The sequence below is a fragment of the Salvelinus namaycush genome, chromosome 21 (genome assembly GCF_016432855.1).
Source record: "Salvelinus namaycush isolate Seneca chromosome 21, SaNama_1.0, whole genome shotgun sequence".
NCBI lineage: Eukaryota > Metazoa > Chordata > Actinopteri > Salmoniformes > Salmonidae > Salvelinus > Salvelinus namaycush.
The window spans coordinates 50,886,667-50,909,513 of NC_052327.1; the positions used below are offsets into that span (position 1 = coordinate 50,886,667).

Consider the following 22,847-nt stretch of genomic DNA (forward strand, 5'->3'; position numbering starts at 1 on the left):
TTGTCTAGCTAACGGACAATTCGATCCAGCTAGCAAGATACTTAACAATGCTAACAATACTCGTTCCACCACAGTTTCTCCGTCACCTCAAACTTTCCAAATGCCAGTTGTTTTTCGGTTACAGTTCATGACGTATTCTTCATCACCTTCTCACCCCCGTCTCCGTGGTTAGGCTTCTTCTCACCGACCTCTCCGTTATCGTTCAGGGGACGCGCAAACTGCCTTTCCACTCTCCCGCTGTGTTTCTAGAGCGCGCGCTGATGCTGTAACTAAGCAAATTGATTCTCTTCTCTCTTCAGTCGCATGCTGCATTCTGTTGTTATGTGAATGACTGGCTGAGCCTTGGATACAGCCAGTACTGGTCCAAACAAGCATTACACGTTCGCATACAGCCAGTAGTGATTCAAAGCCCCCCCTCCTCCAAACTTTTCTCATCAGATCTACACGAATCACGTAGGTCACCTATTTTGGATTCAAAACGGCACATTTCATTTCACAAAACGGCACTAGTTTGCATCCCTGTGGGTCATTGAATCGGCTTGACTGTTCAATGTGTAATCTAAACTTACCAGGTTCTCTGTTCTGGCTGTGAGGCTCTTCGTTATACCCTGGAGGGGCGAGAGAGAAAAAGGTCTCCAAAATGACTGGCAGCAAACGTACCACAAAGGATGAATGTCCAATGCATTGCTTCATGTCAAGTGGTATGCTAATATGGACACTGGTACAGAGCCAGACTAAAGTGATAGATTTAAAACTGATATTGTTCATCATTGACAGCTGAACTAAAGCGCTGTGGTCTCTGTAGTTAAACCAAAGGAAACTCCCGTCCCCTATGCGCCCTGGTCAAATTAAGTGCACTTTATAGGGAATAATAAGGAACAGTTTGGGATGCAGACGTACTCTTCTGCTGGCTCTGCTGGTAGGAGAAGCTCTTCTGGTCCCTGTCTGGGGAGTAGCTCCTTTTGCTGGTGTTGGACCCAGAGCGCAGGATAACAGGGCCTGGTGGGATATCCATCCTGATGGGAGAGCGATCCCGTACCGTTTTGTAAGTGTCCCCGGCTGGGCCTGCAGCGTAGGGGTCCAGGCCCCTTCGCCTAAGACCCTCAGGGTCCTCTCTGACAAGACAATGAGAGAGAGAGAGATATAAGGGGATTCAAGGGCCCATCCATTGAGGTCCATTCAACTATAGAACTAATGTCTCTACCCATGATGAGCACTTTGATTCTAAAAGTCTCTAACTGTAGAGTGAAAGAACTAAACACTAAAGTTGCTGGACAAAATAAATTGTGGTTTGTATCTTGAAAAACAGTTCAACTGAAAGCCAACAACACCTGAAGTTGCAGGGGTCTAATGAGTGGTTTTGGCACTTGGTCCATTAACTAAGTGCACTAGAAGGGATAGGCCTACCCTCGGTCCAAGTACATGAGGGTCTGCATCAGATTGGGGTCCACTCTATCGGGATTAGCTGCCGAAGACACGGTCCTCGAGAGAGGAGCTATTCCTTTAACTCTGCTGCTGAGGTGGGAGCCCGCTCTGCTGCTTATCCTAAAAATGACAGAAGAAAATACCTCAATCAAATATGATCAAAGTAAATACTTCACCATGCACTATATCTGAAAAAAATACTGTCCTATCTTTAAAACCAACTAGTTCTAGTCCAAAGATTAACCTAGATCAGTAGTTCCCAAACTTTTTATATTCCTGTGCCCCTTCAAACATTCAACCTCCAACTGCGTACCCCCTCTAGCACCAGGGTCAGCACACTCTCAAATGTTGTTTTTTGCCATCATTGTAAGCCTGCCACACACACACACTATATGATACATTTATTAAAACACAAGAACGAGTGTGAGTTGTCGTCACAACCCGGCTCGTGGGAAGTGACAAAAAGTTCTTACAGGACCAGGGCACAAATAATAATATAACTAATTAATAATTTTGCTCTTTATTTAACCCACTTACATATAAAACCTTACTTGTTCATAAAAAATGGTGAATAACTCACCACAGGTTAATGAGAAGGGTGTGCTTGAAAGGATGCACATAACTCTGCAATGTTGGGTTGTATTGGAGAGAGTCTCAGTCTTAAATAATGTCACCTGGACTATTTACATTGAATCCCCCCTTTGTTTTTACACTGCTGCAACTCGCTGTTTACTGTTTATGCATAGTCACTTTAAAAATTACCTTGACTAACCTGTACCCCCGCACATTGACTCGGTACCGGTACTCCCTGTATAAATCCTCGTTATTGTTATTTTGCGTAACAAAAAAAAAAAAAAAGTATATATATTTTCTTAACTATATTTCTTGAACTGCATTGTTGGTTAAGGGCTTGAGAGTAAGCATTTCACGGTAAGGTCTACACCTGTTGTATTTGCGCATGTGACAAATACAATTTGATTTGCATACTATGGCACCCTGATGGTTCTCACCATGCCAAGCCTGGGAGAGGATGCTGATGCAGATACAGGCTGAGGGCGAGGGGATACGAGGCCAAGACTGGGAGAGGGTGCTGATGCAGATACAGGCTGAGGGCGAGGGGATACGAGGCCAAGCCTGGGAGAGGGTGCTGATGCAGATACAGGCTGAGGGCGAGGGGATACGAGGCCAAGCCTGGGAGAGGATGCTGATACAGATACAGGCTGAGGGCGAGGGGATACGAGGCCAAGCCTGGGAGAGGGTGCTGATGCAGATACAGGCTGAGGGCGAGGGGATACGAGGCCAAGCCTGGGAGAGGGTGCTGATGCAGATACAGGCTGAGGGCGAGGGGATACGAGGCCAAGCCTGGGAGAGGGTGCTGATGCAGATACAGGCTGAGGGCGAGGGGATACGAGGCCAAGCCTGAAGAACGCCACTCATCTCCTCAGTGAACGCATCAACACAAGGGCACAATGAGCGCACGCCATGCATGACTGAGGGTACAGGGCAGCTTGCGCATGCTCCTGACCCAGGCAGGATAGGCAGGGCTTATGGCCGTCAGATTCAGGTATAAAGCAGCCACATTGCTGAGGTATAACTATACGAAATCTAAGACGTCAAATAAATTATATCCAGCTCAGGACTCCAGCTATGTATTTGGTTTGCTTAACATGGTAGCCAACTGTCAAGATGTCAAGATCAAGCTTCTTGGTTACAGCAGAGACATTAAATCCCTTCCTTGATCATGATCCCTGTTGCCTAAATAGTTTTGTGCATAACCCAAAGAAAGATCTATTTGGAGAAAAAAAAACGTTAGATTATTTTGGGGAAACAGCACCCCTTGTGTTCACTTCTGGTAAAACCATATACCCAGGTTGGGTAGAGAAACGATATGAACATCTGGATCCGCCCAACCCTAGAGGTATATATAAATTAACCATCCAACGGCACCTGGTTTTCATGACCCCTGCCTGAACTTACAGGGCCACGTCCCAAACAATGTGCAAGCCTAACATGTCCTCCAGCTTTTACGACCCCCAGACCGGTTTGAAGTAGCCAAGGCTCAGACTGCCATTTACCAAATAAAGTTAATTACCACCGTTGCAGTGAGGGATTCCTTTAACCTCACCTCTCTTTCCATAACAAACCTATGAAAAAGTAATTCTGTGGACACTATACTTGGAGAATTTCTGGGGGCTTTTGAAGAAAATTCCTTTAAAGTGATTTTAAAAATATATATTTTTATACTATATCTATAACAGCATCTTCAAAGCAGTTCTTCCAATTTAGAAAGATGCTCACTAAACACACGTTACATCTTTGTGGACCAGGGAGAATAAAACATGCTGATCCGAACGCAAGAGTAACCAAATAGACATCAGAGCAACCGGGTGGCACAGCCCCACCTGCCATAAGAGTTCCAATATCTCTTTCAGGATCCAAAAGAGCAAACTGCCTAATACCAGGGTGGGAAAAGGAGGCCCTGGCTGTCTGAGCTAGGATGTAGAAGATCTGAGAGAGGTCTGTGTTCCAAAATGGCACCCTACAACTTATGACAAAGTATTGAACTATATAGGGAATAGGGTGTCATCTGAGACTCCACCTCCCTCTATTCAAAAGGTCATGCTAGTAAAGCCACAATGCATTACACCCAAATCATCAGACAAACAAATAAAAACATTTACGACCTCATTTTGAAAACTAATATATAAATATATAAACCCAATACCAATTTAATTGGCTTCTTTAGTCAAACGGCAGCCGACCCCTCCCATCTCTTTCATCATCTTGCTGAATGCAATCAGCCTCACGCACAAATATAACATGACTGCAATTATGGGTTGAGGTCTAATTACAAAGACAGGTTTACAAAAAAACCATTAGAGCAGCATGCAGCAAGGTTTGGCTGAGGTGACTTTGAAAGTTCAAAGGGAGAGTAGTTGACTCCTAACCAGTTGCACTTCTGGCACTTAACAAGGCTCCCCATTTTCCCTCATTATCTGTTATTCATCACGAGGTCAAGAGCTCCACAAAGGAGCAGATTGATTAATCCACCGGCTGCCTGCCTGCCTCAGTTGCCAAGGCCCCCCTGCAGTGTTCACCACACACACACACACACACGGCCTCTGCATGTAAGTGGGGGATCCTGTGACTGAGGACCATGAAGCAGCCCCGTAGTCCCAGAACCCTGTCTTTAGTTGTGTTAGGGAGAGGTAGTGGGGTGGCGGTGTGGCCTTGCTGTTCATCTTCTGTCTGGCCACCTGTCTCCACATGGCCGGTCGATGAGACACCTCCGGCCAGGAGCGAGACCCTCCAAAGACTTCCTGGACGCTGCTTCCTGTGGGCTGCACTGCAGGGGTGATGCCTCCCGTCAACCTCCTGACCAGACAATAGTGGAAAACCAGACCCAGATGCCTGCCTGCTGCCCTGTCAACACCACACCAGGAGTCTGCTATAGCCTCCACTGCCTACAAGTCTCCTACAAGCCAAGGAAGCAGTTATGACTATTGGCATTATTCTAATGTGAATCAAAAAGGCCAAACTTGGAGAATTGAATTGTAAACAAAACTTTTTGGATTTACAATCTCTAAATACAATGTTTTGCCAATTATTTTGTGCATTTCTGCAACACTGACACGGCCATTCATTTTTAGCATGTATTTCAACAACATGCTTATTATCGTGGTTCCAAACGTTGACTAGATTAACAAAGCTGGGGTGAACCATTAATCATTCATTCAAAAGATTACGTTTGGAACCACCTCGCCTTACAACAACTGTGATATATGAAGAAAAAAAAGGGTAGACTGTGTACATACCGGAGTTAGGAGGTAAACAAACTACTCATCCCACACAGCACTGCGGTCTGTGTCGTCCAGTCACAGAGCAGATGCAAGTCACGTGATCTGTTGGCGAGCACATAATGCCGCTCAACAGCTGCTGTATCGTCCAATCAAGGGGGAGATGCAAGTGACTTGCTCTGTTGACGAACACTCAACTGTTCGCTTGTGGAGCACTTGACTTGTATCTGCTCTATTATTGGACGATATAGACAGCAAGGCTCATGGTTAGTGTAGTTTCCTTGGGAGGGGGGGGTGGTACTCTTTACACCAGAAACTGAGGGTGAAAACAAAACGTTCATAACCGATGGGCTCAACAACAACATGCACAGTAATATCACTATCGATAAAATGTATTATCACGACGGGTGACTGCATTGAGAATGAACTTCCTGGAACCTCTCATCAGGGCCCTATAGAGAGGTTGGACGGGTCATATAACGGTTGCTAACGGAATTGGAATCTGGTCCCTCTCTCCCCCCAGGACAGCAGAGAGAGCATGTACGCTGTGCATAGATTATGTGGAGAGCCAAGAGCATGGTGGTGGTTGTTTAGCTAGAGAGGGAGAGGGAGTGGCCGGCTGCCCAGCTGGTTCTCCGGGGGGGGGGGGGGGGGGGGGGTACTGTTGCCACTGTTTTGGGCCACTGCTACACGGATGTCTTGGCAGCACTGGGGCAGAGCAGACTGGCCTTAGCTGTGCTGTGTGTGGGGTGGAGCTCCAAGCCCCTCAAGGGGAGGAGTGTGGTGGTCGATAAGTGGAATACGTTATGAAACGAGAGCCACCAGCCTCCTCTTGGTCTTTCCCTCGCAATAGCTCAGAGAAGTTGGCAAATTCACTTCAGTCCCTCTTCAATGTGATTGTGGGATATAAGTCAAGTGTAATATATCTCGAGTGGGGATTTCAGTCTAAGCTTTTCCTGAGATGGGTACTAATTCCTACTGAGCCGTAAGAATTAAAAGTATAGAATTCAAGGTTTTGATCAATGCCATATGTTATATAATCAAAGTGATCGATTACACAAATAGACATACAGCACCAGTCAACAGTTTGGACAACTACTCATTCAAGGGTTTTTCTTTATTTTTACTATTTTCTACTTTGAAGAATAATAGTGGAGACATCAGAACTATGAAATAACACATATAGAATCATGTAGTAACCACACAAAAAAAGTGTTAAATCAAAATATATTTTAGATCCTTCAACGTAGCCATCCGTTGCCTTGATGACAGCTTTGCAAACTCGGCATTCTCTCAACCAGCTTAAAGAGGAATGCTTTTCCAACAGTCTTGAAGGAGTTCCCACATATGCTGAGCACTTGTTGGCTGCTTTTCCTTCACACTGCAGTCCAACTCATCCCAAACCATCTCAATTGGGTTGAGGTCGAGTGATTGTGGAGGCCAGGTCATCTGATGCAGCACTCCATCAGACTCCTTGGTCAAATAGCCCTTACACAGCCTGGAGGTGTGTTGGGTCCTTGTCCTGTTGAAAAAACAAATGATAGTCCCACTAAGTGCAAACCAGATGGGATGGCGTATTGCTGTAGAATGCTGTGGTAGCCATGCTGGTTAAGTGTGCCTTGAATTCTAAATAAATCACTGACAGTGTCACCAGAAAAGCACCCCCACACCTCCTCCATGCGTAACGATGGGAACCACACATGGGGAGATCATCCGTTCACCTATTCTGCGTCTCACAAAGAAACGGTGGTTGAAACCAAAAATCTCAAATTTGGACTCATTAGACCAAAGGACAGATTTCCACCGGTCTAATGTCCATTGCTCGTGTCTCTTGGCCCAAGCAAGTCTTTTCTTCTTATTGGTGTCCTTTAGTAGTGGTTTCTTTGCAGCAATTCGACCATGAAGGCCTGATTCACGCAGTCTCCTCTGAACAGCTGATGTAGAGATGTGTCTGTTACTTGAACTCTGTGAAGCATTTATTTGGGCTGCAATTTCTGAGGCTGGTAACTCTGTAATGAACTTATCCTCTGCAGCAGAGGTAACTCTGGGTCTTCCTTTCCTGTGGCGGACCTCATGTTCCGTCATAGCGCTTGATGGATTTGCGACAGCACAAAGTTCTTGAAATGTCCCACATTGTCTGACCTTCATGTCTTAAAGTAATGGACTGTCATTTCGCTTTGCTTTTTTGAGCTGTTCTTGCCATAATATGGACTTGGTCTGTTACCAAATAAGGCTATCTTCTGTATACCACCATACCTTGTCACAACACAACTGATTGGCTCAAACACATTAAGAAGTAAAGAAATTCTACAAATGTACTTTCAAAAAATTTACTTTCTACCTCATGAAGCTGGTTGAGAGAATGACAAAAGTGTTCAAAGCTGTCATCAAGGCAAAGGGTGGCTACTTTGAAGAATCTCAAATATATTTTGATTTGTTCTACACTTTCTTGGTTACTACATGATTCCATATGTGTTATTCCATAGTTTTGATGTCTTCACTATTATTCTACAAAGTAGAAAATATTAAAAAGAAAAACCCTGGAATGAGTAGGTGTCCAAACCTTTGACTGGTACAGTACATCATTTGAAAAATGCCTCTCAGAAACCTCAAATCAACACAAAACCTCAAACCATTCATAAAGGGGCTTGAGAAAGGCAAGTCTCTGCTACCACCTGGTGGTTCATAGAATAATAACAACAATAAAAAATAAACGCCATTTAGCAGACGCTTTTATACAAAACGACTTACAGTCACGTGTGCATAACATCACAACCCTGTTTTATACAAGCTCATATAAAGCATCAGTACACCATACGTAAGGAGCAATACAAGACACTGGTCTCAATCACACATGTTCATAAAAACACATGAACAAAAAAGCTTCATATAGACCTAGGCCTAACAAGTAACAGAAGGGGACCACTGGGTTACCTCATCTCTCCTTGACACCCCATCAGAGAATTATCTCTGGAGTCCCTGTAGTAGGAATCTCTGTAATCCTCCTGCACAGAAAAAAAACAATGAAGAAGTCATCCTATATTAGAGACAGAAAATAGTAGAGAAGGTATTGACTTGGTAAAATACCCAGCACTATTCAGCTAAAACCTTTCGCCTCACTACTCAGTTTTCTTCTGACACCAACATTTGTAAAATGACAAGTATTTGGGCCTAAATCATAAATTGACCATAATAAAGCTTCACCCACTTGTCGGGGAGGTGGGGAATTCCTCACTCGGATGCTTCCTATGGGTGTACTGTCTCCATGGTATCCTCGATCACTTCCTGTGTGTATCCTGTCGCTACGGTATCCTCTGTGGTCATCATCATGGTAACTTCGAATGCCGCTATACTGATTGGTTTCATATTCAAATTCTCTGTCATAGTCTTGCTCCGGTCTTGTCACAGCCGTCCTCCTCTCGACAGCACTCACAATTCTTGGGTATGTTACCTAAAAAAAAATAAGCATTATGACATGGATTAGTTCAATCAAAAAACAAGAGTGCAGGGCGGTATCCAGATTTTCATACCATTTCTGTACCATACCTGGGTATACCGCATTACAGAATGTGCACACAAGGGGCGCCATTTCAACAATCCAGGAGGGGATTGAATGTCTCTGCTGTAACCAAGAAGCTTGATATCTTGACACTTAGCAAACCAAATGCATAGCTGGAGCCCTGAGCTGATATCATTTATTTGACACATCGATTTCTTATAGTTATACTTCACTTCTAGATATAAGTAGTGGCGTAACACGGAACCAGCAGCACCCTTGAGGTGGTGGTACCCCCCCACAAAGAAATTGTTTTTTTCTATTTTAAACGGTATTGAAAATCATACCATCTAATTTATGAAATACCCTGGTATATGGTATAAACGGCTATGCAAGAAATAACCTAGATAAGTTGGAAATCTCTGAAAATTCCCTCAAGGATGATCTAAGGCCTAATAACTCTGAAGACAATACATACGCCAAAAGTACTTTGTACAGTCACTTACCGTGCTCTCTGAAAAGTGCTCGTCATAGGCCTCTCGGATTCTACTTTTCCGTCGCCTGGGCACTGCAAGGGACAACAAGCATACAATCACAGGCGATTGCGAGCCAGGCACAATAATTACCCCAAAGGGTCACAGACTCAAATAAGTGAATTATCCACTGCTTGTATGTATACAAGTAGCTGTCATTTCACACACGTGTGTTGTACGTTAACGGGTCGTTCATATGATGTTGGGAGTTCTTGAAAAGTTCAGCATCCCGAGTTGTGACGTTTCACCACTGACCTTTCACCTTTTCAACCAAAAGATAGACCAGCACGCATTTTAAACAAAAACGGCCACCCCACCACTGTTTTGGTGAAAAGCTGGGAAATGTAACCACTCGGAAAATTATAATTAACCATGTTTCGAGGCTATACAAACAGGATTTGGAAAGGTGGCAACCTATGACGGTGCCACGTTGAAAGTCACTGAGTTCTTTATTAAAGACCATTCTACTGCCAATGTTTGTCTATGGAGATTACATGGCTGTGTGTTCCATTTTATACACCTGTCAGCAACAGGTGAGGCTGAAATAGCCAAATCCACTAATTTGAAGGTGTGTCCACATACACTATATGTACAAAAGTATCTAATCAATGGAAGATGAAATCAAAATGACAGAATTAAAATGACAATTACAAGTTAAATGATAAGTTACAGTACAACAACCAACAGCCAACAGGTAAGGCTGCTACTTCCATATTTTGAATGGAGTCGTTTGTAATTGTGTAGGACGAGAAAGGGCATGCCTTGATTAGCCTAGCTAGCTAGCCTAACTTGCTTCTCCCGGTTTGACGCAGTCAAGACAGGTACTATGTAATCATATTGGATGATAAATATCCTAGCTAATGCAGCAATTTAATTTTTATTTACAATCACAGTAGCCTGTACTCACAGTAGCCTTATTCTAAAATTGATTAAATTAAATAAAAATCCTCAATGTACACAACATTACCATAGTGACAAAGCAAAAACATACATAAGTAATCAGACCCTTTGCTATGAGACTCAAAATTGAGCTCAGGTACAACCTCTTTCCATCGATCATCTCTGAGTAGTTTCTACAACTTCATTGGAGTCCGCCTGCCAAATTAAATTGAATAGACATGATTTGGAAAGGCACACAGCTGTCTATATAAGGTCCCACAGTTGACAGGGCATGTCAGAGCAAAAACTAAGCCATGAGGTCGAAGTAATTGTATGTAGAGCTTCGAGACCAGATTGTATCTAGGCACAGGGTACCAATTTTTTTGGGCAGTATTGAAGGTCACCAAGAGCACAGTGGCAACTATCATCCTTAATGGAAGAAGTTTAGAACCACCAAGACTCTTCCTAGAGCTGGCCCCCCGGCTAAAGTGAGCAATCGGGGGAGAAAGGACTTGGTCAGAGAGGTGACCAAGAACCCGATGGTCACACTGACATGGCTCCAGAGTTTATCTGTGGAGATGTGAGAACCTTCCAGAAAGACAACCATTTCTGCAGCACTCAACCAATCAGGCCTTTATGGTAGAGTGGCCAGACTGATGCCAATCCTCAGTAAAAGGCACATGACAGCCCACTTGGAGTTTGCCAAAAGGCACTTAAAGGACTCGCAGACCATTAGAAACAAGTTTCTCTCGTCTGATAAAACCAAGATTTAACTCCTTGGCCTGAATGCAAACCTACACGTCTGGAGAAAACCTGGAACCATCCCTATGGTGAAGCACAGTGGTGGCAGCATCATGCTGTGAAGCGACGCTCCCAATCCAACCTGACAGAGCATGAGATGATCTGCAGAGAAGAACGGGAGAAACTCCCCAAATACAGGTGTGCCAAGCTAGTAGCGTCATACCCAAGGAGACTCGAGGGTGTAATCAATGCCAAAGGTGCTTCAACAAAGTACTGAGTAAAGGGTCTGAATACTTTCCGAATGCACTGTACAGTTTATTAGGTACACCACCCAAATCACTTTTTTTTGTTGCTAATACAGACAGTGAGTCACGTGTCCATGGCTTGTTAGATAAAGCAAAGGGTCAGAGTAACATAACAAAATGTAGAAAAAGTCAAGGGGGTCTGAATACTTTCCAAATTCACTGTACACTCAGTGGCCAGTTTATTAGGTATGCCACCTCATTCACAAAAATGTTTTGCCCCTACAGCAGGCAAACAGGCATGGAGGCATTCAGTTACTATTCGAAAGAATGTTGGAATGGTCAAAATAGGTGATCTAAGTGACTTTGAGCGTGGTATGATCGTCCTGCCTGGTTACAACAGTACAGGCTGGTCGCGGTGGTGTAATGGTGTGAGGGAATGTTTTCTTGGCACACGTTAGGTCCCTTGATACCAATTGAGCAAAGTGCCCTGAAGAATTCAGGCTGTTCTGGAGGCAAAGGGAGGTCCGTCCAAAGACTTTATATCATTCATTTATACGTCCAAAGATGTATGTAGCAACTGCGGATTGACCCTTTAAAACCCCCAGGCTAAGAGGTTCAAGGTCCTTGTTGTCCACGTCACTAACAAACTATCATGGTCCAAACACACCAAGACAGTCGTGAAGAGGGCACGACAACGCCTACTCCACCTCAAATGGCTACCCGGACTATTTGCATTAACCCCCTTTTTGCTGCTACTACTCAAGGTTTATCATCTATGCAGTCACTTTACCCCTACCTACATGTACACATTACCTTGACTAACCTGTACCCCCGCACATTGACTTGGTACCAGTACCCTGTGTATATAGCCTCATTATTGTTATTTCATTGTTTTACTATATTTTGTGTATTTTTTCACAAATATTTTTTTACTTACTTAGAAGGCAGCTTGTAAGTAGCATTAAATACAATTTGATTTGATGCTTTACTTGCCGGTAGCTATAAGCTAGCTGACATTAGCCGTGAGGAGTTTAGCTAAGATTTTTTATAACAAACCCAAGATAGACCACAGCCTGTAATTTCCAATGGGAGCAAATGATGCATGGTGGGCAGAACAAGCAAAGAGGTGCAGAGTCTGACATTAACTATGGCCCGCTGTCCCGAGGCCAGTAAAAACGTTAGACCAGTGGATCTCGTTAGTCACTGGCCAGATCGGGCCAGTAACTTCACAACACATTTTGATGTTCCAGTTTGACATGCACCTGCTCTGTCGCAGTCTATCATTGTAAGCTATTTAAGATTACACAAGGAAAAGTCATCTATTTGTGTTTGAGCAATAGGATTGGCCTTTCAACCACTCACTATATCACCTTGACACATTTTTTTTAATATTTGTTTTATTTTACCTTTATTTAACTAGGCAAGTCAGTTAAGAACAAATTCTTATATTGACGGCCTAAGAACAGTGGGTTAACTGCCTGTTCAGGGGCAGAACGACAGATTTGTACCTTGTCAGCTTGGGGATTTGAACTTGCAACCTTTCGGTTACTAATCCAACACTCTAACCACTAGGCTACCCTGCCGTTAGCTAGTCTGGTAAACTAGCTTTGCAGCGCAAGCTAGCCTGGTTTCGAAGTCTCGTTGGACCACATCACCATGGTGGGACTGGTCTAATTAGAAGCACAAAGCAACCAAATTCTAGGGGTACTAAATAGGAGCGCTATCAGTGCGTGGATGGCGATGGGCTAACTGTCGGTAGGAGACTTGGAAAAAGTTAAACCAAAATCTACTAAATGCAAAAAAAAATTTAAAGAATTTACCTTGATGAAAAATATTCAACACTTGTGTGACAAGAAGCTGTAATCCTACGTTCGGCAATGAAATCCTTGACGCTTCACCTGTGAACTCTTGACTGCTACAACAAGTAACTTTTTTCACTACTGTTATTTTCACCGGCATTTTACTTATCTATTTTTACCTAATACCTATTTTTTTTTTACTTTAAATTGCACTGTTTGTTTGGGCTTGTAAGTAAGCATTTCACTGTAAGGTCTACTACACCTGTTGTATTCGGCGCACGTGACAAATAAACTTTGATTCGATTTTTTTTACCAAATTCACATAGAAATGTGAGTTATAGTTCTGTCATTCTCATTGAAAGCATGTCTAAGAAGTGGTAGATCTGTTCTATGTGCACTATTTCTACACTCTGTTGTCAGTTTTGCCATCTTTTACTTACGGTTTTGTATACCAGCTTCAAACAGCTGAAAATACAATGTTTTTGGTTATGGAAAAGATATTTCACAGCGGTTTAGATAGTGCAATGATTATCTACACAATGACTGCTCGTTTTGTCATAAACGGAAATTAGGCAAACTATTATAATTTTAGCAACCAGGGAATGGCAGAGTGATTTCTGCATATTGCACCTTTAAGTACGAGACTGAGGTCATGCTGAGGTAATATCAAGCTAGCTAAAATCTGGTTGAAGAATTGGTCCGATTTCAAAGGCACTTCAACACAATCTTGTCAGACTTACAACTTTCCAGTTTCCCACGAGCACATGAATGCACCATTAGACAGTAACTTTGTGCGGTTAGTACAGGCAGTGTGTGAACTAAGGAAATCCATGTTAAATTCTGGCAAAAAGACAGATATGGCAAATCAAACCATGAAAGTATGGGTTCATTATAACTGTCCCTTCATATTGTACACACCGATTGTCCAGTTACTTCGGTGGAGTTGTAACTAGCTAACTTACTTATTGTTGTTGTTGATGATGATGATGATGAAGGGCTCCTCAGGGGGATATGGTGTAAAACCTGCAAATATGTAGCAATTGAATTGTCTATGCAGTATTGATACAAATGTGATAGATATTCAAAAACTGACGATTCATACAATGTTATATATCTAGCTTAGTAGCTAACTTAGCTTAACAAACATATGCTAGCTTGCACTGAAGCTGTTGATATGAAAAACGAACTTACCGGCTGAACCTGCTCTGTGTATTAGTATTAAAGGTAGTCTTGCATTGTTTTTGGGGGGGGGGGGGTGGGGCAATAAAATAGAAGATATTGTTAAGCCTTTCTGCACTTGCAACTTTCGACAACAAACGCCACCAAAATCCTAGCTCTTCGTTGTTGATTGGTGAAGTGCAATATGCTACGATGAAGTATCACGCCACCTACCGTTCTGGAATGGTGACGTTCGGGCCTTTGACTACACTATATGATGCCACGCAAAACCATTATGTAGGCAACTATCACATACACATCCAGAAGTATTCATATATTCTAAAATATAAGTATTAATATATTCTACAAATGCAATCAAATATATTGAGGAAAGGCTAAGGGGGAATTATGCCTCGCTTTTCCATTAGAATGTATATGTACCCGCAATATGTACACATTCCCTGCATCTAGATGTAAAATGCAGAATGTGGAACAATATTATGACATTGTGTGTGCGTGTGTGTGTGTGTGTGTGTGTGTGTGTGTGTGTGTGTATGTGTGTGTGCGCGCATTCAGAATGATTGGATAGGCTTTACCACGTGATCATCATCCCTCGACTCGACTGGAGTTTTCAGGACAACTGAGAGAGCGGCTTTGGTCATTTGCCTGTCAAATTAACCAATATTGAGCTCAAACAAATATAGGTTTTATACGATGGGAGACAAGAAGAGCCCCACAAGGTAAAAATACCTATATATTTATAAATATATTTATATTGAAAAATTGCCTAAATATGTGATGAACACTTGTAAACAGAGCGCGCGACCAATGGATGAGTAACGCCGCTAGCTAGTTAGCTACATTGTATCAACATGGCGGTGGATTGGCTCTTTTATGGGACGAATCTGATCATTCGACTCAAATAAGATTCGTTTGTATTGTTGTGTTTTTTTATATATATATTTTTTTATACGCACATTCATTAATATATTAGCTTAAATGGCTATGTTGACAGTGTTGGGCCCCATCTCTGTGTGCGTGTTTTCTTTGAAGGCCGAAGCGGCAACCCAAGCCCTCCTCGGACGATGGATACTGGGACTGTAGCGTCTGTACGTTCAGGAACACCGCCGAAGCTTTCAAGTGCATGATGTGCGATGTCAGAAAGGGAACGTCAACACGGTAAGAAAATCAAAGAAATTATGTCCTGGTAGTTTCAGACTATAGATACAGGCAGTGATTACTATTAGCTGTAACTGTATCAATCAGGCTGCTAAAGCTACAACAGAGGACTCATCGATCATTTTAATATCATAGCCCAAATTCAAGTGGTTAGTCTGAATGAGACACTTCTAATTTGGGGACATTATTTGTCAGATTCTATGGTCCATTTAGTGTGGCAGATTGTCAATTGTGTGTATATATATATATATATTCAATAAAGGGATAAAACTAAAATTTCGATTTGGGATGCAAAATTGATCAGGAACATTTTCCAGTTGAAAGTAGTCAGTTGTCAACACTGTACTCTGTAAGATGTTGTCCCTGTGCAGTATTTGTCTATGTGCAGTGTGTTTCCTCATGGTAGTCCACTTTACCATACAATGCATACAGTTGTAAATGAGAACGAGTTATCAACTGGCCTACCTGGTTAAATAAAGAAATAAAATACATCATACAATAGGACTCTAGTTAAACAGGACCCCTGTACATGTCCAGTGTTCATAAATATGCAGTGCATAATTCTGTTAATGGCTTAATATTCAAATAAAATAGATTTTGTCTCACGCGCTGAATACAACAGATGTAGACTTTACCAAGAAATGCTTGTTTATAAGCCCTTTCCAACGATGCAGTTAAAAATAAGAAAAATACAAATAGTAGCACAGAATAAAATACACAAGAATCAAGCTATATACAGGGAGTACCAGTACCAGATCACTGTGCAGGGTAGCCAGCAGATTCCCTTACGCTTGTTTACACTGAGCTGCACTGGGGTTGGAATGCAATCATGGTTACATTAAGACACCGTGGAGCCGGCGCAATACGTTGAAGAAATACTGCTAGTTTTCTTGGAAAACTGCCCTTTTCATCCTCATGTTAGCTAGCAGTAGCCACAGCAGCCATTATGGATTGGTGTGTAGTGTTGAACAACAAAAGAGCTGATTGGCTGACACTACCATTGCTGCGGTGTAAACGGTATGGTTGGAATCTGCTGGCTATGTGCAGGGGTACAAGGTAGATATGTACATAAAGGCAGGGTAAATAATAATGGTCACACTTGTTTCTGTTTTTTAGGAAGCCTCGCCCTGTCTCCCAACTTGTCGCCCAGCAAGTCACTCCACAGTTTGCTTCACCCACACAACCCAAAAAAGAGAAGAAGGAGAAATCGGAGAAAGATAAGAGTGAAAAGGAACCAACACTGAAAAAGAACAGCCACAAGAAGATGAGGTAAGGAGGAACATATGTTTGAACAACATATTTGCAAAGATACTATGAATGTTGAAGAAGATTTCAATCATCTTATATTAGTGCAATGATTTACATGATTATTACATTTCATCAAAATCATTCACAGGTTTCAATTGACCTCTCCCTGTTAGTACCCTAACCAGTCATACTATTGACCCCTCCCTGTTAGTACTCTAACTAGCCATACTATTGACCTCTCCCTGTTAGTACCCTAACTAATATAATATTGACCTCTCCCTGTTAGTACCCTAACCAGTCATACTATTGACCTCTCCCTGTTAGTACTCTAACTAGCCATACTATTGACCCCTCCCTGTTAGTACCCTAACTAATATAATATTGACCCCTCCTGCTCTTAGTACCCTAACCAGTCATACTATTGACCCCTCCTGCTCTTAGTACCCTAACCAGTCATACTATTGACCTCTCCTCCTGTTCTTCTAATGACCATTTATATCCATCCACTCTCTGTCTCTGTTCCCCTCCCAGGCCCAGGTTAAAAAACGTGGACCGGAGCAGTGCCCAGCACCTGGAGGTTACGGTGGGCGACCTGACGGTCATAATCACAGACTTTAAGGAGAAAACCAAGCCCGCCTCCACTCCTTCCAGTGCTGCCTCGGCAGACCAGCACAGCCAGAGTGGCAACACTAGTTCTGACAACACTGAAAGGGGGGTGTCACGGTCGTCCTCACCTCGGGGGGAGGGCTCGTTGGTTAACGGAGAGACTCACTAACCCTACTCCCTCCCCCTTTTCCTCCCTACTCACCCAACTTAGTCTCATGGAACAAGACAAGTGTGTCTCTGAATATTGCATACAATTCTAGCATGGAAGATTACACCCAATGCAACAACCCCATGTCTGGTACTCCTCACCCCAACATGCATAAATACCACCACCAGTTCCAATTGGGTTGGATACTACACTGCTTTCCTGTGATGAGCAAGTATAATGACTGGGCTTTTGGTGCTGGGAGGACGCTGAGTATCATCAACGTATTGGTTTCAGCCAAGATCTGGGTTGTGTTCAGTAGACACCAAACAGAAGAAAAATGGACTGAAGCTAGAAAGGTGCGTGATACCTGGACCTGTCCAATAAGAAACACTCATATTCGTTTTCTGTTGCACAATGTTTTAAAATGTTTTATGTTGTGCCCTGATGAAATCAACCTGAGTGAACTGAACTGAAGCTGTAACAGTATTGATGGTGTTGGTCCCCTGTAGCTCAGTTGGTAGAGCATGGCACTTGCTACGTCAGGATAGTGGGTTTGATTCCCGGGACCACCCAATACGTAAAAATGTATGCACGCATGACTGTAAGTCGCTTTGGATAAAAGCGTCTGTTAAAATGGCATATATTATTATATATATTATATATTAGTGTTGAATGAACCCTGGATGCACAACTGAATAATGCCATGTGATGTACTTACAACACCTCAGTGTTAATAGTGTCATCACTCGTCAGTGGTCGGCTTCTATCTCTCAACAATGTGGACTATTGCAGAGTAAACAAGTTTTTTTTGCTACAGAGGAATACAAATATGCATTATGAGTAGGGTTGCGAATTTCCGGTAACTTACCCAAAGTCTCAATGTTTTCCACTAATCATGGTTGTGACATTCCCGGAATCAAGAGGGAATAAGTAGGATATTCAGTATTACTCCAACTGAGATTTCAGGAAAACTGGGAATTTTGGGAATGTGACCAGAATTTAGCAACAACTCTAATTATGAGGTGAAATATGAAGCAAGTGGACTACCTCTTGATTGTAAAAGATGAATTTTGTTAGCAGCAGATAGTTTGCACCTGCTGGTATATCGTGTACATTGATTCATGAGAAGATATTGGTCCACTTTCCCCAGACACAGATAAAATCTAGTCCTGGACTCAAAATCACTTTTGATGAAGAATCTTCATTGAACATGCTTCTTCTTAGTCCAGGACAAAGCTTAATCTGTGTCCCAGAAACTCTCATTGTTTATGAAGCATTATTTTGTAGTTCAGCTAACATTTTACTGCACATGTTACTGAATCATATCACTGTTTTATGTTACTGGTTATAGCCAGACATGTTGTATCTACGTCAATGAGAATCTCAATTATTGTGTTACAGTCTAATAATATTGTTTGAGTAAAAATTATGAAACGGTATTAGTTTCTCTTCCAGAATTTTCTAGTCTAGCATGTTATCATCAACAGTTTATATTGTGAAATAAAATCGAATTGATCGATTTATCAGTCACACTGAGTATCCTCAATTCTTGTTCAGAGTGGGTGGCAGATGTAGCCTCGCAAGCCGCCTGATCTCGCAACCTTAGATGAATGGTTAGCTACCACACAAGGATAGCGCAGTGCGATAATCCGTCTGCTAATTACGAGGCTATGGCAGATGGGTCCTCACCATATTTTTTTCTACGCTCCTCACACAGGAGACTGTCATTTGGAAAATGCATTGACAGCTGTCAGGTTATACAAAAAGGATCTACATGTAACCTTTACACAATACCCTAGATGGAGTGGCACCACTAAACCCCCCCCGCTCCAAAAAATTCACAAGAAACTAGCTTCCTGTTATACACTTGTGAAGGTGGTAAATTACCTTTATTAATGGCGTCAGACCAAGGCTCTGCATCTGTCCTCGTGCTCCTAGACCTTAGTGCCGCTTTCGACACCATCAATAAGGATACTTGCTCTTTCCATGACAAAGGTGAAAGCTACGATCCCTTTTTGATGTCATTTGTTAAATTCACTTCAATGAGTTTAGATGAAGGGGAGGAGACCGGTTAATAAATATATGTTTAAGCCTTGAGACATGGATTGTGGGTGTGACATTCAGAGGGTGAATGGGCAAGACAAAAGATTGAAGTGCCTTTGAATGGGGTATAGTAGTAGGTGCCAGGCACACCAGTTTGTGTCAAAACCTGCAACGCTGCTGGGTTTCCAAAGGACATCCAGCCAATTTGACACAACTGTGGGAAGCATTGGAGTCAACATGGACCAGCATCCCTGTGGAACGATTTCAACACCTTGTAGAGTCCATGCCACGACAAATTAACCCTGTTTTGAAGGGGATCCTAATGTTTGATATGCTACCTCTTGGTGATGTCATTTGGAAACACAATATCAACTTTCACTGCTATGCAGACAACACACAGCTGTGCATTTTGATGAAACATGGAAAAGCCCCAAAATTGCCTACCCAGAAGCCTGTGTTTCTGACATAAGGAAATGGATGGCGGCAAATGTTTAACTTTAAAACTCGGGACAAAACAGAGATGCTAGTTCTAGGTCCCAAGAAACAAAGAAATCTGCTCTCAGATCAAATAAAAACATCTCATGGATCTCCCAGTCGCGGCTGGCTGCAACACAGCTCGGTGTCGAACCCGGATCTGTAGTGACGCCTCTAGCATTGCGATGCAGTGCCTTAGACCGCTGCGCCACTCGGGAGGCCCCTGATCTCTCTTGACAAACATAAAAAATGGGGGGCTAGGGTCAGTCTGTCCTATATTGTGTAAATCTCCAGTCTTATCTGGTGTCCTGTGTGATCTTAGGTATGCTTCCTCTAATTTTCCCATCTATCTCTCTCCCCTTCTGGAGGACCTGAGCCCTAGCACCACGCCTCAGGACTACCTGGCCCGACAACTCTATGGTTGTTCCCGTCCCCAGTCTACCTGGTCGTGCTGCTGAACCATTTTCTGCTGTTCTGCCTGCGGCTGTGGAACCTTCACCGGTCATGCTACCTGCGGTTTCAACCCTCCCTTTCCCTCTCTCTTCTCTCTCTCCCGCACCTGCTGTCTTGACCTCTGAAGGCTCGGCTATGAAAAGCCAACTGGCATTTACTCCTGAGGTGCTGAGCTGCTGCACCCTCTATAACTAATGTGTTTATTATTTGACCCTGCTGGACATCTATGAACGTCTCGAAGAACGATCTGGCCTTAATGACCACCTACTCTTATAATCTCCACCCGGCACAGCCCTCAGAGCCTGGTTCCTCTAGGTTTATACCCAGGTTCCTGCCTTTTTAGGGAGTTTTTCCAAGCCACCATGTTTCTATGTCTGCATTGCTTGCTCTTTGGGGTTTTAGGCTGGGTTTCTGTACAGGCACTTAGTGTCAACTGCTTATTTATAAAGGGTTTTATAAATACATTTGATTTAATGATTGATTGAACAAATATCTACCTAGTCTGGATAACTTGACATGCTTGTTAATTTTAAACAGTATGTCTTTATTTTAGTTCATGTATGTCAGAAACATACATGTAGGCCTACACAGGTATACATGAGGCGGCATTGCAGACGTTTGTACGGCTAATATTTCCTGATGTCTTTCCTTCATAACTAATTACTAAGGTATTTAGTAGGAAACTATTTTATCGTAGTGGAAATTGTCCCGCAAGCAAGCCAAAGTGTGCGTTCCAGACATCCAGATACACATACCCAAATCTTTCTGTCATCATGCATCTTTCTTTGGTTTCTTGACACAAGATGGGGCTCAAGGTTGATGTAAACCAACGATGTAAACACAGGTAGCTAGCATGCTAACTAGCTAGCCAATGTTATCTTCATGCAGTTCTGCTGCTTATGGTTTTCGCTGTCTTTTCAGTGCTGTATGTATTTAATCAACTACCGGTAGCTTCGCCTTCGGAGTCACAAGACTCCAAAGGCCTTCATTTAACTAGGCAAGTCAGTTAAGAACAAATTCGTATATACAATGACGGTCTACCAAAAGGCAAAAGGCCTCCTGCGTGGACAGGGGCTTGTAAATAAGAATTTGTTCTTAACTGACTGTTCTCTGATGCCAAATAATTTCATGTTAATTTCTCTACCATAAGCTGCCTCCAACATCGTTTTAAAGAATTTGGCAGTACGTCTAACCGGTCTCACCATCGCAGACCACGTGTATGGCTGTTGTGTGGGTGAGCGGTTTGCTGATGTCAACGTTGTGAACAGTGACCCATGGTGTCGGTGAGATAATGGTATGGACGTTGTGAACAGTGACCCATGGTGTCGGTGAGATAATGGTATGGACGTTGTGAACAGTGACCCATGGTGTCGGTGAGATAATGGTATGGACGTTGTGAACAGTGACCCATGGTGTCGGGGAGATAATGGTATGGACGTTGTGAACAGTGACCCATGGTGTCGGGGAGATAATGGTATGGACGTTGTGAACAGTGACCCATGGTGTCGGGGAGATAATGGTATGGACAGGCATAAGCTACAGACAACAAGCACAATGCATTCAATTGATGGCAATTTGAATGCACAAAAATACCGTGAGGAGATCTTGAGGCCCATTGTGAGGCCCTTTTTTTAAAAAAGGTATCTGTGACCAACATATGCATATCTGTATTCCCAGTCATGTGAAATCCATAGATTAGAGCTTAATGAATGTATTTAAGTTGACTGATTTCCTCATATGAACTGTATTTGTGCTGTTAGGGGAATAACCCATGTGTAAATGTAACAATCTACTGCTGTATTTTTTGTGTTATCTGTGATGGTTTTGTTTGTCTTGTGTAGTTTCTTAATCATTGTATCTAAACTGTATGTGTAAACATGTATACGCAGGGCCCAGCTGTAAAAGAGACCTTGGTCTCAGTCTGTGTTCCTGGTTAAAATATAGGTACAATAATACCTCAGTAAAATCAATGGAATTGTTGTGTTTCTATTTCTAACTAGTTATCTAAACCTGTGTGTTAAAGCAAACCTGAACTTGGCTATGCATATGACTGTTTAATGTCCACCTTGCCGAGAACTAGGGCTGCAGGTAGCCTAGTGCTTAGAGCGTTGGACTAGTAACTGAAAGGTTGCTAGTTTGAATCCCCGAACTGACAAGGTAAAAATCTGTCGTACTGCCCCTGAACAAGGCAGTTAACACACTGTTCCTAGGCTGTCATTGTAAATAATAATTTGTTCTTCACTGACTTGCCTAGTTAAAAAACTGATACCTCTATCCTCAAGACTACCTATTGATCTTGTTGGATAATCTGACCTCTAGTCTGTTCACTAGCTGATCCTAAAAGATGTAGTGGAGGCTGCTGTAGGTGGATGAAGACATCCTGTCTCTCACTGTCTCTGTCACTCCTCTAGCTGACCCTAAAGGACATAAAGTCCCTGTTGGACGAAGACTCCCTAACCTCTCACTGTCTCTGTCACTCCTCTAGCTGACCCTAAAGGACATAAAGTCCCTGTTGGACGAAGACTCCCTAACCTCTCACTGTCTCTGTCACTCCTCTAGCTGACCCTAAAGGACATAAAGTCCCTGTTGGACGAAGACTCCCTAACCTCTCACTGTCTCTGTC

The 22,847-nt window shown here is 42.8% G+C and overlaps 2 protein-coding genes across 2 annotated transcripts in view; one reads left to right on the forward strand and one right to left on the reverse strand.

Moving 5' to 3' along the window:
- Positions 1-14,250, reverse strand: part of LOC120066462 — a 34,642-nt gene extending 20,392 nt beyond the window's left edge. The window contains exons 1-8 of the mRNA XM_039017850.1: positions 14,107-14,250; positions 13,878-13,938; positions 9,225-9,286; positions 8,431-8,673; positions 8,157-8,227; positions 1,408-1,545; positions 901-1,115; positions 570-608 (exon numbers count right to left, since the gene is read on the reverse strand). Of these exons, the coding sequence (XP_038873778.1) occupies positions 570-608; positions 901-1,115; positions 1,408-1,545; positions 8,157-8,227; positions 8,431-8,673; positions 9,225-9,286; position 13,878 (769 nt within the window). The 5' untranslated portion in view covers positions 13,879-13,938; positions 14,107-14,250. The remainder of the gene's footprint in view (positions 1-569; positions 609-900; positions 1,116-1,407; positions 1,546-8,156; positions 8,228-8,430; positions 8,674-9,224; positions 9,287-13,877; positions 13,939-14,106) is intronic.
- A 441-nt stretch (positions 14,251-14,691) lies between these two features.
- On the forward strand, positions 14,692-18,784 carry LOC120066777 (YY1-associated factor 2-like). Its single transcript, XM_039018244.1, has 4 exons — positions 14,692-14,813; positions 15,127-15,252; positions 16,369-16,521; positions 17,032-18,784. Exons 1-4 carry the CDS (start codon positions 14,788-14,790, stop codon positions 17,273-17,275), a joined length of 549 nt encoding a protein of 182 aa, XP_038874172.1. The 5' UTR covers positions 14,692-14,787; the 3' UTR covers positions 17,276-18,784.
- The last annotated feature ends 4,063 nt before the right edge of the window (positions 18,785-22,847 follow it).

Coding starts and splice junctions, on each gene's coding strand:
- LOC120066777 (XM_039018244.1), top strand. CDS start 14,788: ATGGGAGACAAGAAGAGCCCCACAAG. Junction 14,814..15,126: donor GACAAGAAGAGCCCCACAAG/GTAAAAATACCT, acceptor TTTTCTTTGAAG/GCCGAAGCGGCAACCCAAGC. Junction 15,253..16,368: donor AGAAAGGGAACGTCAACACG/GTAAGAAAATCA, acceptor TCTGTTTTTTAG/GAAGCCTCGCCCTGTCTCCC.